Here is a 24,087-nt window from a genome sequence, read left to right as displayed (position 1 = left end):
ACTCAAGTAGTAGTCAATCATCTTCTAGCTTTGGGATGCCTTCCGAATCATGACCGAAAATATTACTGTACGAAGCCTCTGATGATGCTTCTGAGTTTTCTTCAGAATTATCACTTGTAGACTTGGACAGTTGTTGTTCCAATAACTTTAACAAATCTTTTTTACCGAGTCTGCTGAGGATGTTATCTTTGACAGACTTGGAAGATTTCTTAGAGGATGAGCTGGTGGCTTTTCCTCTTGATGAAGTTGTTGGTGAATCAGGGGCCTGAATTACCAGAGGGTATTCAGGTATTGTTGAACCAGTCTTAATTGCGGGAAATTCCTTCTTGTCTTCCAGATCAGGGGCGACTTGAGGGAAATCCTTAATCATCTGACTGATTACTTTTTCAGTATAACCGTACCTATCCCACCATTTTGTGAAATAAGCTCGGTCCAGCAAATTGGCATTTCTCTCATAAGTCCATTTAAAGATCCATGGTAGTTTGTAGGTCTTGCAAAAATGGAGCTCAGGAGGGAACATCTGATTATGCCGGTCTAATTTTGTACCAGCAAATTTTTTGTAGAATTCAAAAGCTCTGGCGAGCTGCTCAGGGAGATTCTGGGGAATTAATCCAAATAGGTCCCACCATTGTAGAAACCAGTAGGGGAATGTTCCTTTGAATCTCTTGTCAAAATTAAAGAACCATGAATGGCTCATATCAGGTACCTGAAAGAACATAAAACGTCTCCAGGCAGTCACATAATCAAAATAATTATAACTCAGTGCAGAGTCATGGAGTTTTTTGAGGGTGGATGGGTTTGTGGCCCATTCTTCTTCTGTAATAACTCGCAAGATGTAAGCACTGTGATAAATCAATTTGGTGGAGTCATTCTTATCATAAATTGCTTTAATGGTAAGAGAGTTGGTGAGAATCAGGATACTGGAGTGAAATTGAAGATTTTTGGAGGAATCTTCAGGTATCCAGTGGAAATTGGTTGGAAAATAAGAAGAGGCTATTTTGAACGGATCTGTGGTATTAGAACGACAGGGTTCTATATGGAACAGATGGGTCAAAGTTGGCTTCTTCATGTACAAAGAATTTCCTTTTGGGAGGAAAAACTGTGGAGTAATTAAAGTAGGTCCTTTTGATGCAATTGCTTTCGCATATGGATCAAAAGTAGTAGAAACCGTAGACGCGAAGGTCGACGGTTGCACAATTGTACCAAGAGGTGTAAACCTATTGGTAATATCCAGTGCTGTTGAAGGGGCACTGGGCGCAGGGACAGTAGATGTCCTAGACTCATTCTTGATGAGTTTTATACTAGGTATTGGGGGTGGGGGGTTCACTCTCTGTTTTTCTTTTCCTTTCTTTTTGCTGACGCTCATGGTTGGGTGTCTGCAAGAATTCTCTGGTAAGAAAATCAGGGATAGAATTATCAGTGCCTTTGATGTATTCAATATCAAAATCAAAAACACTTAAAATACTTTGCCATCGTGCAAAAATATGTTTTGATGCAATGTTTTGAACATCTTGTTCTAAAACAAATTTAGCACTCATGCAATCAATACGAAGTAAAAACTTCTTATTTAATAAATCAGATTGAAATTTAGAAATACATAGTACTATGGATAATATTTCCTGTTTAATAGTACTATATTTTTCTTGTGCAGGGTTCCAGGTTCCAGAATGGAATCGAACAATTTGTTCAGAAGAACCTGGTGAAACAATTTGTTTCAGAATGCCACCATAACCAATGTTTGAGGCATCTGTTTCAATTATTTTGAATGAATCAGAAGTGGGGATACCAAGGCACGGCAAAGTTTTGACATGTGCTTTGATTTTCCTCACTATTTGAGTATGTATTTCTGTCCAAGGAGGAGGATTGGAAAGAAGTCTTTTGAACAAAGGACGACATTGTTTCCTCATATCCTTGTAGAAATCAGCAACATAGTTAAGAGATCCTAAGAATCTCTGTAACTGGTTTTTGTCAAGAATGACATCAGGGAATTTATCAGCAAAATCAATGGCTCTTTGGATGGGCCTGATTTTACCTTCAGCAATATCATAACCAAGGAATCTGATCTTGGTTTGAAACAATTTGATCTTTTTCGCAGAAACGACAAGACCATTGAATCTAATGATGTCAAGAAACGAATTTAAATGTTTCCAATGTTCATCAATAGATTTTGAAAAAATAAGAACATCATCTATGTAGACGATGGTAAAAGCAGTGAACGAATTGAAAATGTCGTTCATGATATGTTGGAACTCACTGGGGGCATTTTTGAGACCGAATGGCATCACATTCCATTCGTAATGACCAAAGGGAGTAACAAAGGCTGTTTTGTACCTATCTGACTCGGCTATCTGGATTTGCCAAAACCCGGACTTGAGGTCAAATTTGGAAAACACTACAGCATCAGTCAACCTATGAATCAAGTCATTTTTGTTGGGAATAGGGTACCTAATCCACTGTAAGACTTTATTCAAGGGTTTGTAATTAATGACTAGACGAGGGACTCCTCTCTCTAGTTCGGCCTTTTTTGTGACATAAAAAGCTGGGCAAGACCAGGGGGACTTACTTTCTCTAATTATGCCTTTTTTCATCAAGTCACTAATCTCCAGTTTACAAAACTCTAAAGTCTGACTATTCATTTGAATTGGTCTGGCTTTAGTGGGGATTGTGCGTTCATCAAAATTTTTGATATAGGGAAGAGAAACGATGTGTTTCTTCCTATGCCAAAAAGCATTTGGTAAATCAGAACAAACATCAAAAACAAGACGCTTGTTAAAATTATCAATTTTCGAAATTAAAATTGGGGAAGATAAATGATCAGAAATCTTTTTGTATCTTATTTCCTGTTGAAGGAAATTCAGATGTTTTTGTTTTGCAAAAAGTAAAGATTTCAAACCTTTATCTTGATCAATCTCTTGACGAGATGCAAATTTGAATTTGACTTTTTGACCAAAAGGGTCGGTAGTGATACCGTCTTTTTCAGTCAGAAAGGGATATAAAGCCGAAATAAAAGGAATGCCTAAAATCACTTTGTCAGACATATTTCTGACTAAAACAGAAGGGATTTTAAAACAAACATTATTTTGGCAAACATGAGCGTTGTTGAGTTCAAAAGTAATTTTCATTTGAGAACCGTTTGCAGAAAACAATCGCTCAGAAGATTTTTCAAAATATTTGCTAGGAATGAGTCCTTCCTGAATACAATTCAGGTCTGATCCGGAATCAATCATAGCAACGACAGAGAATTGAAAATCATGGGCAACAACAATAGTAACCCTTGAAAACCATTTCGGAGGAATGGTATGATGGATTAAACAGATCTGGTTATCAGCAGCTAACTCATGTTGGCTAGAACCAGAATCGTTCGTTTGCTCATTATCAGAAGGGATGTCCTGATCAAGTTGTTTATCAATTTTAAACACTAAAAATTCTTGTTTTAAAATCTCATTTTCAGATTTAAGGTTGTTAACCTCAGATCTGAGTTCAACGATTTCTTTTTTAACAAGATTTATTTCGTGTTGTAAATCATTTGTGGAAATATCCTTGGGTTTTTTCTTTTGAAATCTCTCCAAGGTTTCTTGAAAACTAATCCTGTGTTTTGAAGGTTCTGGTTCTTGGCGACCCAGAAGCTTTTTTAGCTTAAGAAGATATTCTTCTTTGAGCTCAGGATTTGTAATTTGGGAAATCAAGGTTAGCAATAGATTTTCTTGTTCTTCAGATTTGGATAAGACATGAATTGTCTTTCCTTTCATCTGGCAGCAAGTATCATTACAATTGCAACCTAGCTTAGGACCAGAAATAGCGGGAGTTTCAGATTCTGAGTGATATTCTGAATCACTAGAGCTGAACTCGAGGGTATCAGATGATGAAGACGAGACTATTTCTAGGAGCCGAAATAGTTCTTCTTTATCATTGTTACCAATGTTTAACTGGTTAAGCTTTTTCTTAAGTTTTTTATCTGTTTTGGCTTTCTAGGGACATTTATTAGCAAAATGCCCTGTCTTGCCACAGATATAACATTTTCCTTTAGAAGAATCTTTTGATTTCTTGTTTTTGGAAAATGGCTTAGAAAATGGTTTTTTATAGGTTTTCTTATAAAATTCATCACGGGGTTTTCTCCTGATATCCCTGTGAGGTTTAGAAAACTTGTGTCTCCTTTTAGAGGGAGCTATAGCAGGAAGTCCAAATTGTTCACAAAATGTTCCCATTTCGTATTTGGCTTTCTTGCTATTTCTCATCTGCTCTCGGAGCATTCTTTGATCATTACACATACTAATACCAAGTTTCTTTATTACTGCGCATATGTCACCATAAGTGTATGCGTCGTAATTCAGAGACCCAGCAACAGTAAGTTCATCCTTCACTTTGTAAGCAAATAAGCGAGGTAAACCATCAATGTATTTCTCCTTCCAGTAAGGCTTTTGACTATCGTCACGAAGCATTACCTTAGAAATAAAAACATCTTGGTACCATCTATAATCAGACATCTGGTGACATCTAAGATTATTTAACTGGTCGCTGATACGACTAGTTATGTCAGATGGTGTGCCAATAAAATGCTTTAAAATAGTATAAATCAAAGTATTAACTCCATCAGCCTGGGCAGAACCAATGGATTCATCAAAAATAGGAAATCCTTCATCATTACACTTGACAGCGTTCTGAATGGATTCTTTAGCATCTCTGGTTAGGTGTTTATCCCACCAGTTTCTTAAAACACCAGAAAAACCTTGTGTTAAAATCTTAACAATATCAGGCTGTCTGATATTATTATTAACATAAGCATTTGAAATTAATGACATTTTACTCATGGTATTCATGATCTCTTGTTCAGAGAAACCATCAATATTCCATTCGTAAACTTTGTCAGCAGAGTAAGAAGATTGGCTTTGAAAAACTTTTTCTTCAAACTGTAAATCAGGAGGTGTAGGCCTGGAATACCAATTCTTCGTCAGACTCATTGGTTGAGGTCCTTTTGAAGAAAATCTGGCAATTTCAGGTTTTAAAACAGTATCTTGAAAATTGTTTTCAAGTAAATCAAGATCCTTTTCATCAGAGGAGTGTTCGTCAGAAGACTCATCTGTGGATTCCATTAAAACTTCTTCTTCTATTTCTTTGTTAGACAAAGCACTAGTAGAAGGAAGTTCTTTCTTCAGATCCTTAAGCATTTGATCAATCTTATCTAAAGTCGGGGTTTTTAAATCAATTTTGGCTCGACTTTCAGGTAAGATAATCAAAGGTTTTTCAATTATTTTCTTTGGTTGATCTGTATTTGAAACCAAAGGAATAGGATCAGGTTTTTCAACCTTTTCTTCAATCCGATCCAACTGTTGTCCGATCGTATGAAGAGCAAGATTCACAAAGTTATTTTGAGAAATAACTTTTTTAGTTTCTTTGAGAATCTTGTCCTTCTCAGGATCTCTGGAAACAGTTTCCGAGATTTTGAAAGGCGAAGCAGATATCTCAACTCCCTTGTGGGTGATGAGAACAGTCTCCAAAGGTGGATGGCTTGACTGAACTACCATCTTGCCTTCTTCCTGGACAAAATCAGTTTTAACAACATTTATAGTGTTGTTTGAAACGTAAATATTTTCAACAAAATCGAAGAAAAGAATATGCTGCTGTTGCTTATTCATTTCTTCTTTCCATTTCCGTTTAACACGTTGTTTTTCTTTTTCGGAATACTTTGCATGATAGGCTTTACGCCTAGCACTGTTTTTTGAAAGTTTGTATTCTTCAAAAAGATAAACAAGATCAAACGCAAATGGTTTATTCAACACAGTTAGACTGTGGTGAACCTGGGGGGCAACAGGAGCTACCATTTCTGAGGCGGTTGGAGATGAAGAGGATTCATCATCCTTGTCAGCCTCATTATGAATAGGTTGGTCCTTAGAGGAACCAACATCCTTTGCTGAATAAAAAGCAGAAGTAACTTGAGAGGACGTAGAGAGTCCCTTCAATTTTAAAACAGGTTTAACAGGTTGGGCTGTTTTAACAGAATCTTCCAGAAATTGTTTGAGATTTTGGTCTCTTCTTACTGGAATTTCTGACCCTTCAAAAGAAGAACTAGATCCAGCATAAGAATTTCTTCTTAGCCCTGGAGATCTGTTCTGGTCAAAACAAATTTTAACAGTTCCGTCTAAATACTGTTGAATGTTACTTGGATAACTATCAACAGGATTTCGAGGAATAGAGGCAGGGGGAACAGCCTCTTCTAAAATCCATTCATTAGGAAGAATAATATCCTTCCAGAAAATCATTTTTGGAACAGAAACTTCCGCATCTGGGGTTGAACTCTGGATCAATAGAGTTTTTCCCTGGATGGGTTTTGCAATAGCACGAGGATTTAAATTCGTTTTTAAAAGACGATAATAAATCCTGTAAATCAAAGTGAGAGGTTTACTCCCTGGAAGCATATCATAACCAGAAGTCAAAATATTTAAAGTTAAACATTTTGAAATATGATCATCATCAATAGCAAGAGTTAAATCAGGGAAACAATTAAAATGGACTGGTCCGTTCGTTAAAGACGATTGGATCATTCCGAGAATACTTGTTTCAAATTGATTGAATCTGGCATCCCTTAGACAGAAAAGAACGGATGCATCGATACCTCGCCTAGTTAAAGGTTTGGCAGCGATCTGGACAGATCCAATATGAATATACCTAAATCCTTCCTGAAAAAATTTAGTCATTTGTTCTTTTGGGAACAGACAACATTTTTCTTGGGATTTAGATATAGCATAAGATTGTTCAACAGTACGCACGCAGTGTTGTGTGTGCAAAGTTTTTTCAAACCAGTTGGTCCGATATAACTTATTAACATTAAGGGTTGGGATCTTCCAAGACCCAAAATTAGAAGACTCAACTGCCTCGAAGGCGCAGTCTTCCTCATTCACTATGTCAGGCGGCATAGCCGACCTGGAACTAATTGTTGAATTGGATCTATTTATCCAACTCATTTTGTCCTAGGACAACACCGACCATCGCATCTCAGGGGTCTGCGAACTTACCACTCTCGGCCCTCGGGTTTGTACCACTATCTGCCCTCAACGCCAACCTTGGCTTAACACGGGACTTACCTGGGTACCTCACCTACTTGTCGAAAGATGATCCTGAACCAACCGAAGTAGAAACTTCGTCTCAGGGTTGTCAAAAAACAAAATAAGTTCAACAAAGAAGAAACAATTCACAACAATTAGATACCAGATTGGCTCTGATACCAAGACAGCGAGAAGAAGGAAAGGGCAGAGCCTGACTGAAGAAGAAGAGAAGGAAGGGGAGGAAGATCAGGGGAAGATCAGAGAAAGAAAGAAGGGTGGAAGATATATTGCACAATAATTAAATTATGCAAGCACAAAATAAGTAGGCGGTTAGACCGTCCATATGCATGTATGCAGATGCACAAATAGTTGTAATAAACATATAAGCTTTATTAAAATTAACAAGCTTAAAGTAATTACAAGGCAGCAGTTGATAGTGCAGATTTGCACTTACAAGTATTGGGGTAGATAGGGAGAGTCAAGAACAAGGTTGAGAGGATTAAGGGTTTCTCTCAAGTGAGTTCTTAAAATGAGCTCTGCCTCTCTCAGCAAATGAGGTTCTCCTTTTATAGAATAAGGAGTTCCTGTTTACAATCATTAAAGTAAAACCCGTGAGTGCACAGTGGGAAGAAGGAAAGGGCAGAGCCTGACCGAAGAAGAGGAGAAGGAAGGGGAGGAAGATCAGGAGAAGATCAGAGGAAGAGAGAAGGAGGGAAGATAAATTGCACAATAATTAAATTATGCAAGCACAAAATAAGTAGGCGGTTAGACCGTCCATATGCATGTATGCAGATGCACAAATAATTGTAATAAACATATAAGCTTTATTAAAATTAACAAGCTTAAAGTAATTACAAGGCAGCAGTTGATAGTGCAGATTTGCACTTACAAGTATTGGGGTAGATAGGGAGAGTCAAGAACAAGGTTGAGAGGATTAAGGGTTTCTCTCGAGTGAGTTCTTAAAATGAGCTCTGCCTCTCTCAGCAAATGAGGTTCTCCTTTTATAGAATAAGGAGTTCCTGTTTACAATCATTAAAGTAAAACCCGTGAGTGCACAGTGGGAACTGTTTAAGCACGGGGCACAGGGGTGTCATCATTCTGTCCTCCAGCTGTCTTTGTGGGCGGCTGCTTTGGGCATAAGACGACAAATTAGAATTCGGTCCACTCTGTGACGTCCAGCTGTCTCTAGGGGCGGCTGATTTTGGCACAGGGTGTCAATTATCTTCAAAGAGGACTGTATCGGTCTTCTTTGAACTCAAGTAGTAGTCAATCATCTTCTAGCTTTGGAATGCCTTCCGAATCATGACCGAAAATATTACTGTATGAAGCCTCTGATGATGCTTCTGAGTTTTCTTCAGAATTATCACCTGTAGACTTGGACAGTTGTTGTTCCAACAATCTTAACAAATCTTTTTTACCGAGTCTGCTGAGGATATTATCTTTGACAGACTTGGAAGATTTCTTAGAGGATGAGCTGGTGGCTTTTCCTCTTGATGAAGCTGTTGGTGAATCAGGGGCCTGAATTACCAGGGGGTATTCAGGTATTACTAAACCAGACTTAATTACAGGGAATTCCTTTTTATCCGCTAGATCAGGAGCGGCTTGGGGGAAGTCTTTAATCATCTGGTCGATCACTTTTTCAGTATAACCGTACCTATCCCACCATTTTGTGAAATAAGCCCGGTCCAGCAGGTTGGCATTTCTCTCATAAGTCCATTTGAAGATCCACGGGAGTTTGTAGGTCTTGCAAAATTGGAGCTCAGGAGGGAACATCTGATTATGCCGGTTCAATTTTGTACCAGCAAATTTTTTATAAAATTCAAAAGCTCTGGCGAGCTGTTCAGGGAGATTCTCGGGAATTAAGCCAAATAGGTCCCACCATTGGAGAAACCAGTAAGGGAAAGTTCCTTTGAATCTTTTATCAAAATTAAAGAACCATGAATGGCTCATATCAGGTACCTGAAAAAACATGAAACGTCTCCAGGCAGTTATGTAATCAAAATAATTATAACTCAGTGCGGAGTCATGGAGTTTTTTGAGGGTGGATGGGTTTGTGGCCCATTCTTCTTCTGTAATAACTCGCAAGATGTAAGCACTGTGGTAAATTAATTTGGTGGAGTCATTCTTATCATAAATGGGTTTAATGATAAGAGAGTTGGTGAGAATCAGGATACTGGAATAGAATTGAAGATTTTTGGAGGAATCTTCAGGTATCCAGTGGAAATTAGGGGGAAAATAAGAAGTGGCTATTTTGAACGGATCTGTAGTATTAGAACGGGAGGGTTCTATATGGAACAGATGGGTCAAAATTGGCTTCTTCATATACAAAGAATTTCCTTTTGGGAGGAAAAACTGTGGAGTAATCAAAGCAGGTCCTTTTGATGCAATTGCTTTCGCATATGGATCAAAAGGGGTAGAAACCGTAGACGCGAAGGTCGACGGTTGCACAATTGTACCAAGAGGTGTAAACCTATTGGTAATATCCAGTGCTGTTGAAGGGGCACTGGGCGCAGGGACAGTAGATGTCCTAGACTCATTCTTGATGAGTTTTATACTAGGTATTGGGGGTGGGGGGTTCACTCTCTGTTTTTCTTTTCCTTTCTTTTTGCTGACGCTCATGGTTGGGTGTCTGCAAGAATTCTCTGGTAAGAAAATCAGGGATAGAATTATCAGTGCCTTTGATGTATTCAATATCAAAATCAAAAACACTTAAAATACTTTGCCATCGTGCAAAAATATGTTTTGATGCAATGTTTTGAACATCTTGTTCTAAAACAAATTTAGCACTCATGCAATCAATACGAAGTAAAAACTTCTTATTTAATAAATCAGATTGAAATTTAGAAATACATAGTACTATGGATAATATTTCCTGTTTAATAGTACTATATTTTTCTTGTGCAGGGTTCCAGGTTCCAGAATGGAATCGAACAATTTGTTCAGAAGAACCTGGTGAAACAATTTGTTTCAGAATGCCACCATAACCAATGTTTGAGGCATCTGTTTCAATTATTTTGAATGAATCAGAAGTGGGGATACCAAGGCACGGCAAAGTTTTGACATGTGCTTTGATTTTCCTCACTATTTGAGTATGTATTTCTGTCCAAGGAGGAGGATTGGAAAGAAGTCTTTTGAACAAAGGACGACATTGTTTCCTCATATCCTTGTAGAAATCAGCAACATAGTTAAGAGATCCTAAGAATCTCTGTAACTGGTTTTTGTCAAGAATGACATCAGGGAATTTATCAGCAAAATCAATGGCTCTTTGGATGGGCCTGATTTTACCTTCAGCAATATCATAACCAAGGAATCTGATCTTGGTTTGAAACAATTTGATCTTTTTCGCAGAAACGACAAGACCATTGAATCTAATGATGTCAAGAAACGAATTTAAATGTTTCCAATGTTCATCAATAGATTTTGAAAAAACAAGAACATCATCTATGTAGACGATGGTAAAAGCAGTGAACGAATTGAAAATGTCGTTCATGATATGTTGGAACTCACTGGGGGCATTTTTGAGACCGAATGGCATCACATTCCATTCGTAATGACCAAAGGGAGTAACAAAGGCTGTTTTGTACCTATCTGACTCGGCTATCTGGATTTGCCAAAACCCGGACTTGAGGTCAAATTTGGAAAACACTACAGCATCAGTCAACCTATGAATCAAGTCATTTTTGTTGGGAATAGGGTACCTAATCCACTGTAAGACTTTATTCAAGGGTTTGTAATTAATGACTAGACGAGGGACTCCTCTCTCTAGTTCGGCCTTTTTTCTGACATAAAAAGCTGGGCAAGACCAGGGGGACTTACTTTCTCTAATTATGCCTTTTTTCATCAAGTCACTAATCTCCAGTTTACAAAACTCTAAAGTCTGACTATTCATTTGAATTGGTCTGGCTTTAGTGGGGATTGTGCGTTCATCAAAATTTTTGATATAGGGAAGAGAAACGATGTGTTTCTTCCTATGCCAAAAAGCATTTGGTAAATCAGAACAAACATAAAAAACAAGACGCTTGTTAAAATTATCAATTTTCGAAATTAAAATTGGGGAAGATAAATGATCAGAAATCTTTTTGTATCTTATTTCCTGTTGAAGGAAATTCAGATGTTTTTGTTTTGCAAAAAGTAAAGATTTCAAACCTTTATCTTGATCAATCTCTTGACGAGATGCAAATTTGAATTTGACTTTTTGACCAAAAGGGTCGGTAGTGATACCGTCTTTTTCAGTCAGAAAGGGATATAAAGCCGAAATAAAAGGAATGCCTAAAATCACTTTGTCAGACATATTTCTGACTAAAACAGAAGGGATTTTGAAACAAACATTATTTTGGCAAACATGAGCGTTGTTGAGTTCAAAAGTAATTTTCATTTGAGAACCGTTTGCAGAAAACAATCGCTCAGAAGATTTTTCAAAATATTTGCTAGGAATGAGTCCTTCCTGAATACAATTCAGGTCTGATCCGGAATCAATCATAGCAACGACAGAGAATTGAAAATCATGGGCAACAACAATAGTAACCCTTGAAAACCATTTCGGAGGAATGGTATGATGGATTAAACAGATCTGGTTATCAGCAGCTAACTCATGTTGGCTAGAACCAGAATCGTTCGTTTGCTCATTATCAGAAGGGATGTCCTGATCAAGTTGTTTATCAATTTTAAACACTAAAAATTCTTGTTTTAAAATCTCATTTTCAGATCTAAGGTTGTTAACCTCAGATCTGAGTTCAACGATTTCTTTTTTAACAAGATTTATTTCGTGTTGTAAATCATTTGTGGAAATATCCTTGGGTTTTTTCTTTTGAAATCTCTCCAAGGTTTCTTGAAAACTAATCCTGTGTTTTGAAGGTTCTGGTTCTTGGCGACCCAGAAGCTTTTTTAGCTTAAGAAGATATTCTTCTTTGAGCTCAGGATTTGTAATTTGGGAAATCAAGGTTAGCAATAGATTTTCTTGTTCTTCAGATTTGGATAAGACATGAATTGTCTTTCCTTTCATCTGGCAGCAAGTATCATTACAATTGCAACCTAGCTTAGGACCAGAAATAGCGGGAGTTTCAGATTCTGAGTGATATTCTGAATCACTAGAGCTGAACTCGAGGGTATCAGATGATGAAGACGAGACTATTTCTAGGAGCCGAAATAGTTCTTCTTTATCATTGTTACCAATGTTTAACTGGTTAAGCTTTTTCTTAAGTTTTTTATCTGTTTTGGCTTTCTGGGGACATTTATTAGCAAAATGCCCTGTCTTGCCACAGATATAACATTTTCCTTTAGAAGAATCTTTTGATTTCTTGTTTTTGGAAAATGGCTTAGAAAATGGTTTTTTATAGGTTTTCTTATAAAATTCATCACGGGGTTTTCTCCTGATATCCCTGTGAGGTTTAGAAAACTTGTGTCTCCTTTTAGAGGGAGCTATAGCAGGAAGTCCAAATTGTTCACAAAATGTTCCCATTTCGTATTTGGCTTTCTTGCTATTTCTCATCTGCTCTCGGAGCATTCTTTGATCATTACACATACTAATACCAAGTTTCTTTATTACTGCGCATATGTCACCATAAGTGTATGCGTCGTAATTCAGAGACCCAGCAACAGTAAGTTCATCCTTCACTTTGTAAGCAAATAAGCGAGGTAAACCATCAATGTATTTCTCCTTCCAGTAAGGCTTTTGACTATCGTCACGAAGCATTACCTTAGAAATAAAAACATCTTGGTACCATCTATAATCAGACATCTGGTGACATCTAAGATTATTTAACTGGTCGCTGATACGACTAGTTATGTCAGATGGTGTGCCAATAAAATGCTTTAAAATAGTATAAATCAAAGTATTAACTCCATCAGCCTGGGCAGAACCAATGGATTCATCAAAAATAGGAAATCCTTCATCATTACACTTGACAGCGTTCTGAATGGATTCTTTAGCATCTCTGGTTAGGTGTTTATCCCACCAGTTTCTTAAAACACCAGAAAAACCTTGTGTTAAAATCTTAACAATATCAGGCTGTCTGATATTATTATTAACATAAGCATTTGAAATTAATGACATTTTACTCATGGTATTCATGATCTCTTGTTCAGAGAAACCATCAATATTCCATTCGTAAACTTTGTCAGCAGAGTAAGAAGATTGGCTTTGAAAAACTTTTTCTTCAAACTGTAAATCAGGAGGTGTAGGCCTGGAATACCAATTCTTCGTCAGACTCATTGGTTGAGGTCCTTTTGAAGAAAATCTGGCAATTTCAGGTTTTAAAACAGTATCTTGAAAATTGTTTTCAAGTAAATCAAGATCCTTTTCATCAGAGGAGTGTTCGTCAGAAGACTCATCTGTGGATTCCATTAAAACTTCTTCTTCTATTTCTTTGTTAGACAAAGCACTAGTAGAAGGAAGTTCTTTCTTCAGATCCTTAAGCATTTGATCAATCTTATCTAAAGTCGGGGTTTTTAAATCAATTTTGGCTCGACTTTCAGGTAAGATAATCAAAGGTTTTTCAATTATTTTCTTTGGTTGATCTGTATTTGAAACCAAAGGAATAGGATCAGGTTTTTCAACCTTTTCTTCAATCCGATCCAACTGTTGTCCGATCGTATGAAGAGCAAGATTCACAAAGTTATTTTGAGAAATAACTTTTTTAGTTTCTTTGAGAATCTTGTCCTTCTCAGGATCTCTGGAAACAGTTTCCGAGATTTTGAAAGGCGAAGCAGATATCTCAACTCCCTTGTGGGTGATGAGAACAGTCTCCAAAGGTGGATGGCTTGACTGAACTACCATCTTGCCTTCTTCCTGGACAAAATCAGTTTTAACAACATTTATAGTGTTGTTTGAAACGTAAATATTTTCAACAAAATCGAAGAAAAGAATATGCTGCTGTTGCTTATTCATTTCTTCTTTCCATTTCCGTTTAACACGTTGTTTTTCTTTTTCGGAATACTTTGCATGATAGGCTTTACGCCTAGCACTGTTTTTTGAAAGTTTGTATTCTTCAAAAAGATAAACAAGATCAAACGCAAATGGTTTATTCAACACAGTTAGACTGTGGTGAACCTGGGGGGCAACAGGAGCTACCATTTCTGAGGCGGTTGGAGATGAAGAGGATTCATCATCCTTGTCAGCTTCATTATGAATAGGTTGGTCCTTAGAGGAACCAACATCCTTTGCTGAATAAAAAGCAGAAGTAACTTGAGAGGACGTAGAGAGTCCCTTCAATTTTAAAACAGGTTTAACAGGTTGGGCTGTTTTAACAGAATCTTTCAGAAATTGTTTGAGATTTTGGTCTCTTCTTACTGGAATTTCTGACCCTTCAAAAGAAGAACTAGATCCAGCATAAGAATTTCTTCTTAGCCCTGGAGATCTGTTCTGGTCAAAACAAATTTTAACAGTTCCGTCTAAATACTGTTGAATGTTACTTGGGTAACTATCAACAGGATTTCGAGGAATAGAGGCAGGGGGAACAGCCTCTTCTAAAATCCATTCATTAGGAAGAATAATATCCTTCCAGAAAATCATTTTTGGAACAGAAACTTCCGCATCTGGGGTTGAACTCTGGATCAATAGAGTTTTTCCCTGGATGGGTTTTGCAATAGCACGAGGATTTAAATTCGTTTTTAAAAGACGATAATAAATCCTGTAAATCAAAGTGAGAGGTTTACTCCCTGGAAGCATATCATAACCAGAAGTCAAAATATTTAAAGTTAAACATTTTGAAATATGATCATCATCAATAGCAAGAGTTAAATCAGGGAAACAATTAAAATGGACTGGTCCGTTCGTTAAAGACGATTGGATCATTCCGAGAATACTTGTTTCAAATTGATTGAATCTGGCATCCCTTAGGCAGAAAAGAACGGATGCATCGATACCTCGCCTAGTTAAAGGTTTGGCAGCGATCTGGACAGATCCAATATGAATATACCTAAATCCTTCCTGAAAAAATTTAGTCATTTGTTCTTTTGGGAACAGACAACATTTTTCTTGGGATTTAGATATAGCATAAGATTGTTCAACAGTACGCACGCAGTGTTGTGTGTGCAAAGTTTTTTCAAACCAGTTGGTCCGATATAACTTATTAACATTAAGGGTTGGGATCTTCCAAGACCCAAAATTAGAAGACTCAACTGCCTCGAAGGCGCAGTCTTCCTCATTCACTATGTCAGGCGGCATAGCCGACCTGGAACTAATTGTTGAATTGGATCTATTTATCCAACTCATTTTGTCCTAAGACAACACCGACCGTCGCATCTCAGGGGTCTGCGAACTTACCACTCTCGGCCCTCGGGTTTGTACCACTATCTGCCCTCAACGCCAACCTTGGCTTAACACGGGACTTACCTGGGTACCTCACCTACTTGTTGAACTTATTTTGTTTTTTGACAACCCTGAGATGAAGTTTCTACTTCGGTTGGTTCAGGATCATCGAAATATATATATATATATATATTTATATATATAGTCACAGCTAACAAAAAGAAAAGATACATGAATACGCACCCACATTCTTCATATATATATATATATATATATAGTCACATCAACCATCCATGCACCACCAGTACCAGTACACATTAATTCCATTCCAGTCAACCTGGATAATTTATTTCCGGCATTTTTTCATTTCATTAATTAACAAGACTAAATTTGGTTTATGCGTCGGCAGTTTCAGCAGAATCTGCAGCAGCAAGGATCAGCTCCGGGTGGATGCTTCCAACATATGAACCATCAATTGCATTGGGAAGTCCCAGCGACTTCAAGGCCAAGTGCGCTGCCTTTTGCCCTGATATCATCATCGCTCCAAAGGTGGGACCCTGCATTACCCCCAAATTATACAAAGGTTACAATTAATTCAATATTAATCATTTCAATTTTTTTTTGAAGGATCAATCAAAAAAGTGATTTTAAAAAAATAAATTCACGATATTTTATTATATAATATGTTAAATTTATATTACAATAAAATAATTTTATAATCTATCGTAATAGCACATTAATAATTAATAATATCACAGCTTGATGGGTTTGTTTTTATGAAAAATTTTTATAGTTAAAACATTTATCTTTTTTTAATGATCAATTCCTCACTTTTAATATTGGTAACAATGATCTTTAATTAGTGTAATTTTAGAGGACAAAACTATTTGAGGGACCATTACCTTTCAATCTCTATTCTTATCTTTAAAGTGTATAATATACCACTGATAAAAGGGTACTGCAGCAACCCAACTTGCACGACAAATACATGTTCAAAGCAACGCTAGAGCCAGCGTTGAGCCAAGACATTGACCATATTGACTGCATCTATTTTGCGACAAGTTTAACTTTACTACAACTGTTCCACGTTAGCTTGACTTGGTAATGTATTCAGTATCCGAATCATTTCTACTACAGATAGTGTTAAGAAGGAAAGGAAACAGAGAACATAAATCCTACACGCATTAATAATAGGCAATGGACGACCAACTGATCTTGCTACCAATAAATCATCAGTCATCCACGTACTGTGGCCTTTCTGTGTGATTAGGACCGAGGATGGGACAGACCACAACCTAATAGGCCATCGTCCTTCGCTTATATATGTTGGGTCCACGCGCGCCCTCTATGATTGTCATGAAGGGGACAGACCACAGCATAATTGGCTAATTAGCCCTACCAAAATAAAGGCTAATTAAGTAGCAGCTAGCTTGTTTTGCGTCCGCGCCCTCTATTATAATTGAGGCTGTCGTATCAAATTAATCTAAGATTTTATTTTCTTCGTAAAATTCATCTCAATTTATTATTATAATTTTTTTAAATTTTAATATAAAATATAATAAATTATTTAATTTTTTTAAAATTTAAAATAATATTAATATTAAAAAATAATATTTTATTATCACAATTCAATACAATTCAACATAAAAAAAAAAAAAAAAAAAACCTAAATCAATTCTAACGAGTAACGTATCCGGCTGTTTGGATTGAGAGGTTTGGATTGAGTGCTGAGTTGATATCAATTATTATTTATAAATTTTAACTGATAAATAGAAGTTATTATTTACAAATCATTTCGACTTACTCATTTTATCGAATCCAAACAGAATAATTAATGCATGCAAGTGATCACACAAGCATTCTTTCTTTGAAGATCAGCGAGTCATTATAAATCGATTTTTTTCTTCAAATTTTTTCAAAAGATTTAACTTAAAGTTTATACAATCAAAGCCTACGCAAATCATTTTTTCATACCTAAAACAATATCCATGGTGGCCAAAAATCATTACACCTATAAAAAATGGCCTTTTGCAAAGAGCTAGAGGGTATAAATTTGATGTCCATAAATACTCGTCCCCCATGTAAGTTCTTGATGTCCATGTTCAAAGAGATGATGAGTACGTATGATTTCAATTTTCAAATGATAAATATAAAGAGCAGTACTATTCATAAACCCCATATCCTGTATATTTATTTGAAAATATATCATTTTACCTTTTTATCTTATTTTACTTATAAATATATTTAGAATCATTTTTATTAAATAGTTAAAAAAATAAAATTACATATTTTTAAATAAATATAGTTAAAAAAATAAAATTACATATTTTTAAATAAGTGTACACTTATGTTTAAAATTTTTCAAATATAAAATACAGGCGTATACAAAAAGGAGGAAACATACCATTCTTGGGGATCCATCAATCTCAGCAACTTCCATCCCAGTGACAATCATCCCAGGCACAATCTCCCTTGTGAGCCTCACAATAGCATCCTCAGCGGCATTCATGTCCAGTGCCTTCATCCCGGGCACGCTGTCAATCATCCCAATACTCTTTAGCCTCTTGACCCCAGTGGCACCGAAAGGCCCGTCGTGGCCGCACGAGCTCACCACCACCTTGGCCTCCATTACGTTGGGGTCCATGCACGACTGCGTGTCGTGGTTCATCGACACCAGTGCCCAGTTCGTCACCACCCCACCAACTCTCCCTCCCTTCACGATCAAGTCCTCGGCCGCCACCGCATTGAAGAGCTTCACGTTGGGGCGAGCCAAGAGCTTGCTCATGATGGTGGAGGTGAAGAGCGCCGCGTGTTTGATCACCACGTAGTTGTCTTGCTCATCATATTCGATGCCCAGCTCGTTAAGGAACACATGCGCTGGTTTGCGCACAACCTATATATATATATCGAGATTCAATGAGGTTTAGTTAGCATGAGCGTCAAAATCTTTCACAAAACAAATTTTTTATTTATAAAATATTTTGAAAAAAAAGGACTGATATTAACAAAGAAACCGCCCGAAAGATCCAAATAATTAATGTACATAACAACAATCGCAGCATCCAGATGTTCTAGCTATAATTTTGTTTTTATATACATCATTACCATAGCCGAGAAGAGCTGACCGCCAAGCCACGCACCGCCACCTGGGCTGACAGACTGCTCGATGATGGCCACCTGTACAGACGGGTTCTTACTGAGCTCGTAGGCGCAAGACAGGCCGGCGGAGCCAGCACCCACAATGACAACGTCAGTGTCGGCGTACATGATCATGTCCATCATGTACCGCCGTGTCATCTCGCGGGAGACGATGGACTCCTTGATAGGCTCGAACTTAAACTCCTTGAGATCGTAGGGTGGGGATGAAGAGGCAGACACGGAGATGAAGGGTTGAGCGCTAGACTTGACGGAGAAGAAGCGGAGGGAAGGTGGGGAAAGACGGGTGCCATGGAAGGAGGACGAGCTGTCAAATAGAGCGAGTCTCTGTGGTTTGAAGGTGAGGGGGGAGGCGATGGTTGCCATTTGATCGGCCTTTAACGACAAGTCGGTCGTTTAGCTTTGTGGGGGAAGTGTGTGGTTATGGAGGCAGAGAGGCGGGTGGAAGTGTATTTATGGAGGAAGAAGATGATCAGGAGAAGGAAATATGGGAAAAGAGAAAGGGAGACACGTGGGAAGAAGATAGGATATGAAAGCGTGTAGAATGATTCAGCTTAGATAAACAAGTGGCATCCATGAAGCAGTAGTACTACTGCATGGTGCAGTGCAGTCAAGTCCAGTCCACATTGGCTGAGACTGAGAGGAAGAGTGCTTTCCACAGTGCGTCACTGTGACTGTAACTGCGTTTCAGTAATGCTCTCTGCACTTTTTATTTAACGTATTTCATGTGTGCTATAGTTTTCGATGGGTAGCTTTTGGCAAACATCTTTTGTCGTTGCCTGCGCAACGAGAGAAGCCAGTAAAAGGAAATAATAAAGAGAAAATGATAGTTGAAGGAAATGATAAAGAGAAATAGTAGTTAAATCGTGTAATTATTTAAAAAAAAAGAATAAATATAAAATTTTTATAAAAAAAATTAATTTTTTAAAAATAAATATCATTCTTTTTTTTAAAGCGACTATAAAATCCTTCGACTTTATACTCTTCGACTGTATTACCATTACTGAATAATAAATATATATGCCCATTCATGTCCATCGTGATAAGGCCGATTGGAGCCATGCATTGGTAACCAAATTGGTGAGTTTTTGTCTTGTATTAGGTTTCGGCAATCGTATTTTGGGCAAAAAAATAAATTCTTTCATAAGTCTTTGTCATAATTTGAGACTATGACATTAAATATCTAATTAATAAGAATTATATAGTTTATTTCATAAACCTATTTCTCTCTTTAAGGTTGATTTGAATATTTGGAGTATTTTAAAATTTTATGAATAGTAAGAAAATGGTCTAAATTAAGATGCTTTATTAGATTTAAAAAAAATTAAATAAAAATGTTATAAAGTTAAGAAATTATATGAATATAATTTTTTAATATGGTTTTTATTTTGAAGTTTATAAGAATTATATTGATTTTTGTGTTTAAATAATAATTAGATATAAAAATTAAAAATTAAAAAAATAGTTTATATTTAAATACTATTTAAAAATAAATATGATGAAAACTTTTAAAAATATTAAGAATTTCATATTTAAAAAATAATAAACATATAATAATTTACACAATAATATTTTAAAAGAGAATTATTTTTATAAAATATCTTATAAAATTAATATTATTTTATACAAATATTTTTATTTTATAATATATATTATAAAATATGTTATAAAATATATTAGATAAATATCACTGCTCCTCATATTTATCATGTATCTCTATATTTCTTTCTATCACCAAAAATATCTTAATCATTACATCTTTTAATCATAATGGCCACTAAAATAAAATAATAATTGCGTATCTAGTCATGGATAAAGTAAATCATTTTGATTTGACAAGTGTGATTGGATTGGCTTTCCATGCCGATTGGGTCAAAAATAATTTTAAAAATTAAAGCTGCATTCTAGAGGTTGTCAATTATTAATAATGAAAAATACTTGTTACAAGTGTACAGTATAAAAAGTGTGCAAACAGAACTAATGTTGAGATAATTGATAAGAGAGACTGAGTTAATCAGAGCGAGTTGAGGGGAGAGAAAGACTGACATGAGTGATGAGAGATAGAATTGATAAGAGAGGAAGACCGAGCTGATGAGAGAGAGTTGATTGGAGAGAGACGACCCGAGGAGCTAGAGATAGAGAGAGTTGATGAGAGAGAGAGTTCTGATGAGAGAGCTGATGAGAGAGAACATGTGCGTTTAAAGAAAGAGTAAACAATTCATTTTAAATCTTACGTGGTATGTACGACTGCACGCCAGTTGTATCTAACGACTGTATATAAAAGAACTCATTAATAATAATATTTTATAGATATTATCGAGAATATTTTAATTTTTTTTATATTGAGATAAATTTAACATTTTAGTTTAAAATATATAAAATAATTTGAAATAATTTTAACTTTTATATAAAAAATTAAAACAAAAATAGTGAATCTCATCATTAATTTAAAATGAATTAAAATTAAAACAACCAAACATAACCTAAAGCTCAAGTAAAGATTGTTTCATGCTAACCATGCAAGAGATTGTTAGCTTGAATAGAAGATCTAAACTCAACCTAAAATTATTGGTGTTAACCTGCTAACATAAGTGAACTTTTTATTAGAAAATTTAAGAAAACAGAACCTTTGATTTTTTGTTTTTGATAGCTTTGATATAAATGTGATTAAAAAGATATGGTCATCAATGTGTAATTTTCTTTAAAAGCAAATGTATTTTTTAGAAAAAAGTAGTATAGCTTTGCAAACCAATTATGTCAGTCACTGTCCACCTGTGCAAATCATCAGTGGGATTAATAATTGGTTGATATTTATATATAATATATATATATATATATATATATACATAATTAGTTATCATATTCATTGGGTGACTTGAACAGTAGGTCTAACAATGAAAAAACGAATATATTTTCGCTAATTGTTAAAAAAATAAATAAATAAAGAAATGTATGTATATACGCTAGTGTTCCACTTACCGATTCTGATGATGATCAAGATCTCTGGCCTCTCCATGATCATGTCACGGAAAAGGTGTTACAAGGTGTAGTACTATTCTAAGACAGGCTGATATTTATCAACATATATATAATTAATATCTAGGAATATAATTTGGAATAAAAGGCATATTCCTTTTGATAATCATTCGTTAAGAAGTTTGGTTATGCAGTTTTTTAGTGGTTTCAAAAGTCTGATAAATCACATAACACAGCTAGCAGCTAGCTAGCATGATTAATTGAGATCGATCGGGTTACTTCTTGCGCAAGCAGTAACCCGATCTGTGGCCCTGCATGTGCATATATGCCCCATACCACTGCATGCATGCTTTTGCCAATGGACTATACCATCATCCTTACTCAGGCTATGGCCCTGCATGCATGCATCCCGGCCTGTGATCCGTCTCTTGTGTAGTCCAATATTGCATGTCAGCAGGCAGGCTAGATCAGGGCTTGGGTTCATATGGATTGATTAAGGTCCGTCTATTTTTGTAGATTGGTTGAGATTAAAATTAAAAATTAAATAAAATATTATTTGAATATATTTTTTAATATTATTTTTATTTTAAAATTTGAAAAAATTAAATTATTTATTTTATTTTATGTGAGAATTTAAAAGAATTGTAATAATTAAATGAGATAAATTAGAAGTTGTAAAAATAAACGAAGCCTGAGAACGTGTTTCAGTTTTGCCAGGAATATTATATATATCTAATTTGCTTGCTTGCCTTCATTTGTCTCTAGCTTTTAGTTTTGTTATTAAATAAGCATTTACTTGGGCAAGATCATAACCTACTCATGATGCGTGCGTTATCGTATATATTGTACTGCTTGTTAATTTGATTCCATTTGGAATGATCATTGGAAGTTTTTCCCTCTTTGGCATATCGATATATATATATATATATATATATATATATATATCTATGAGTCATTTTATAGAAAAAAACTCGTGTTGATTTGTTTTCCCATTGTTTTGTTGAGATGCATGGGCCATATATCTGTTTTCTAATCCTAGCTAGCAAATTAGGAAATCCACATTCATTTATACATGTATCAGACCAAACGTCAAAAACTAATATATAGTAGTTGGCATCATGTAAATATACAGGAAAACTTTCACTAGCTAGCTAGCATTCTCAAATTAGGTTGATAATATTTACATGCATATGCATATATATATACATATATATATATATATAATATTAGGGCATTAATTACTTCCTACCCTCAAAAGAAGGCCAGAATATAAGTACTCTTATAAGACGCGTTGAACACCACATTAATTGAGTCGCAGGCGCAACAATATCATAAACATGATCACATGCATACAAGTTTCATGCATGTCTAGCTAGCACCAAACTTCTAAATGCCATTCAAATTGTATAATCGCAACAATTTGTCTTTCTTTGATCTAAAGGACGCTTCATTCGCTTTTGGAGTAGTATCTTGAATTCCAGTATTTCTCAATTTCCTCGGCTGTTCTTCCAGGGATTCTCCCAGCAATTAGCGACCATCTGTTTAAAACCTCATGCATCGATCATTACAATGATGTTAGAGAGAGAGAGAGAGAGAGAGAGAGAGAGAGTACCTCTCGCCAACAAGATTAAACATTATTACAACAAGCGTCTCCTCGTCTTCTGAGAATTGAAGCTTCGAATCGTGATTCATGTTATTCTCTGCCTCAAGTACTGCAAATAAACATTAAATGATCAAATTTAATTAATGGCCATCCATCAATTATAGAGCTTTCATGCAGGAAAAATGGCAAAAGCAAAGCTTCCACCAGTGACATGACATGAGTAAAAAGGAACTAAATGGATGGTTAACAGCAGATCACATGCATGTTCGCCTTAACAATATTACCTTTTTTATTATATTTTTAGAAAAATAATAAAAAAAGGCATGCAAGGACATGATTATTGACATTGAAAGCGAGGGTAACAATTACCTTCAGAGTCCAAAACAGTTTCAGTAGAACCACACTGATCCAAGTCAGCCATATTTTACACAGAGAGAGAGAGAGAGAGAGAGAGAGAGAGCAATTAATTAGGACATCTGAGGTTGTACTAAGAAGAAGCAATGGGGCAGATATATATAGGCCGTGAAGTGGAGGCGCTTAAATACTGGAAAGAATTAGAAAAAACATTCCCAGTACAGGGGATGAAGAACGGAAGGTAAGAATAAAAAGGAGTAGAATGTTAGTTGGAAGGGTCGGTGCGTTCGGTGACAGTAGTAAATTGTATATTAAATACTCACAGTATAAAAGGCATGCAGGAAACATTCCAATATGCTAATGATCGATCCTTAAGTAGAAGAATGTCAGGCCTATGCATGTTTAATTAATCTTTCGTAGGACTATGAATTACATTAATAATATGGTTAGTATTTCAATAAAATCTCGTTACTGCATGCAATAAAAAGATTATAAAAGATCATGGTCTCTTATGGCTAGCTTTTAATCCATATATATTATACATGCAGCCGAACATTGGAGATACATTAATTATTGGTGTGAGGGGCTGGGTAAAATACACCAGGTCCAAAATAGTTCTCAAGGCCCAGCTCATCAAGGGGTTATCACTAGAAGACAAAGGAAGAGAGAAAAATGGGATAGAGAAGGGACAAGGGAAGATAATGGGCAAT

General features: G+C 35.9%; 2 protein-coding genes across 3 annotated transcripts; both read right to left on the bottom strand.

The window, feature by feature from the left end:
- Nucleotides 1-15,542: 15,542 nt before the first annotated feature.
- Nucleotides 15,543-18,964, bottom strand: LOC121234855 (thiamine thiazole synthase, chloroplastic-like). 2 transcript variants are annotated; one of them, XM_041130979.1, is made up of 3 exons: nt 18,394-18,961; nt 17,693-18,181; nt 15,543-15,845 (listed from the first exon to the last, which is right to left on the bottom strand). In XM_041130979.1, the coding sequence occupies exons 1-3, from the start codon at nt 18,808-18,810 to the stop codon at nt 15,684-15,686; spliced, it is 1,068 nt and encodes a 355-aa protein (XP_040986913.1). In that variant the 5' UTR covers nt 18,811-18,961; the 3' UTR covers nt 15,543-15,683. The 2 variants fall into 2 exon arrangements, with proteins under 2 accessions (XP_040986913.1, XP_040986914.1); XM_041130980.1 differs by lacking the exon at nt 15,543-15,845 and adding an exon at nt 17,403-17,442 and having other exon boundaries at nt 17,661-18,181; nt 18,394-18,964.
- A 3,575-nt stretch (nt 18,965-22,539) lies between these two features.
- LOC121234853 (MYB-like transcription factor ETC1) lies at nt 22,540-23,604 on the bottom strand. The gene is made up of 3 exons (XM_041130976.1): nt 23,393-23,604; nt 23,033-23,132; nt 22,540-22,958 (listed from the first exon to the last, which is right to left on the bottom strand). The coding sequence occupies exons 1-3, from the start codon at nt 23,442-23,444 to the stop codon at nt 22,868-22,870; spliced, it is 243 nt and encodes an 80-aa protein (XP_040986910.1). The 5' UTR covers nt 23,445-23,604; the 3' UTR covers nt 22,540-22,867.
- Between the last annotated feature and the right edge of the window lie 483 nt (nt 23,605-24,087).

This window comes from Juglans microcarpa x Juglans regia, chromosome 6D (genome assembly GCF_004785595.1).
Source record: "Juglans microcarpa x Juglans regia isolate MS1-56 chromosome 6D, Jm3101_v1.0, whole genome shotgun sequence".
NCBI classification, from domain to species: domain Eukaryota; kingdom Viridiplantae; phylum Streptophyta; class Magnoliopsida; order Fagales; family Juglandaceae; genus Juglans; species Juglans microcarpa x Juglans regia.
The sequence above is the reverse complement of the archived record's forward strand: the minus strand, read 5'-3'. Positions and strand labels throughout refer to the sequence as shown.

Coding starts and splice junctions, on each gene's coding strand:
- LOC121234855 (XM_041130979.1), bottom strand. CDS start 18,810: ATGGCAACCATCGCCTCCCCCCTCACCTTCAAACCACAGAGACTCGCT. Junction 18,182..18,393: donor GTCAGCTCTTCTCGGCTATG/GTAATGATGTAT, acceptor ATATATATATAG/GTTGTGCGCAAACCAGCGCA. Junction 15,846..17,692: donor TTGATGGATCCCCAAGAATG/GTATGTTTCCTC, acceptor GGGGTAATGCAG/GGTCCCACCTTTGGAGCGAT.
- LOC121234853 (XM_041130976.1), bottom strand. CDS start 23,444: ATGGCTGACTTGGATCAGTGTGGTTCTACTGAAACTGTTTTGGACTCT. Junction 23,133..23,392: donor AACTGTTTTGGACTCTGAAG/GTAATTGTTACC, acceptor GTTTATTTGCAG/TACTTGAGGCAGAGAATAAC. Junction 22,959..23,032: donor TTTAATCTTGTTGGCGAGAG/GTACTCTCTCTC, acceptor GGTTTTAAACAG/ATGGTCGCTAATTGCTGGGA.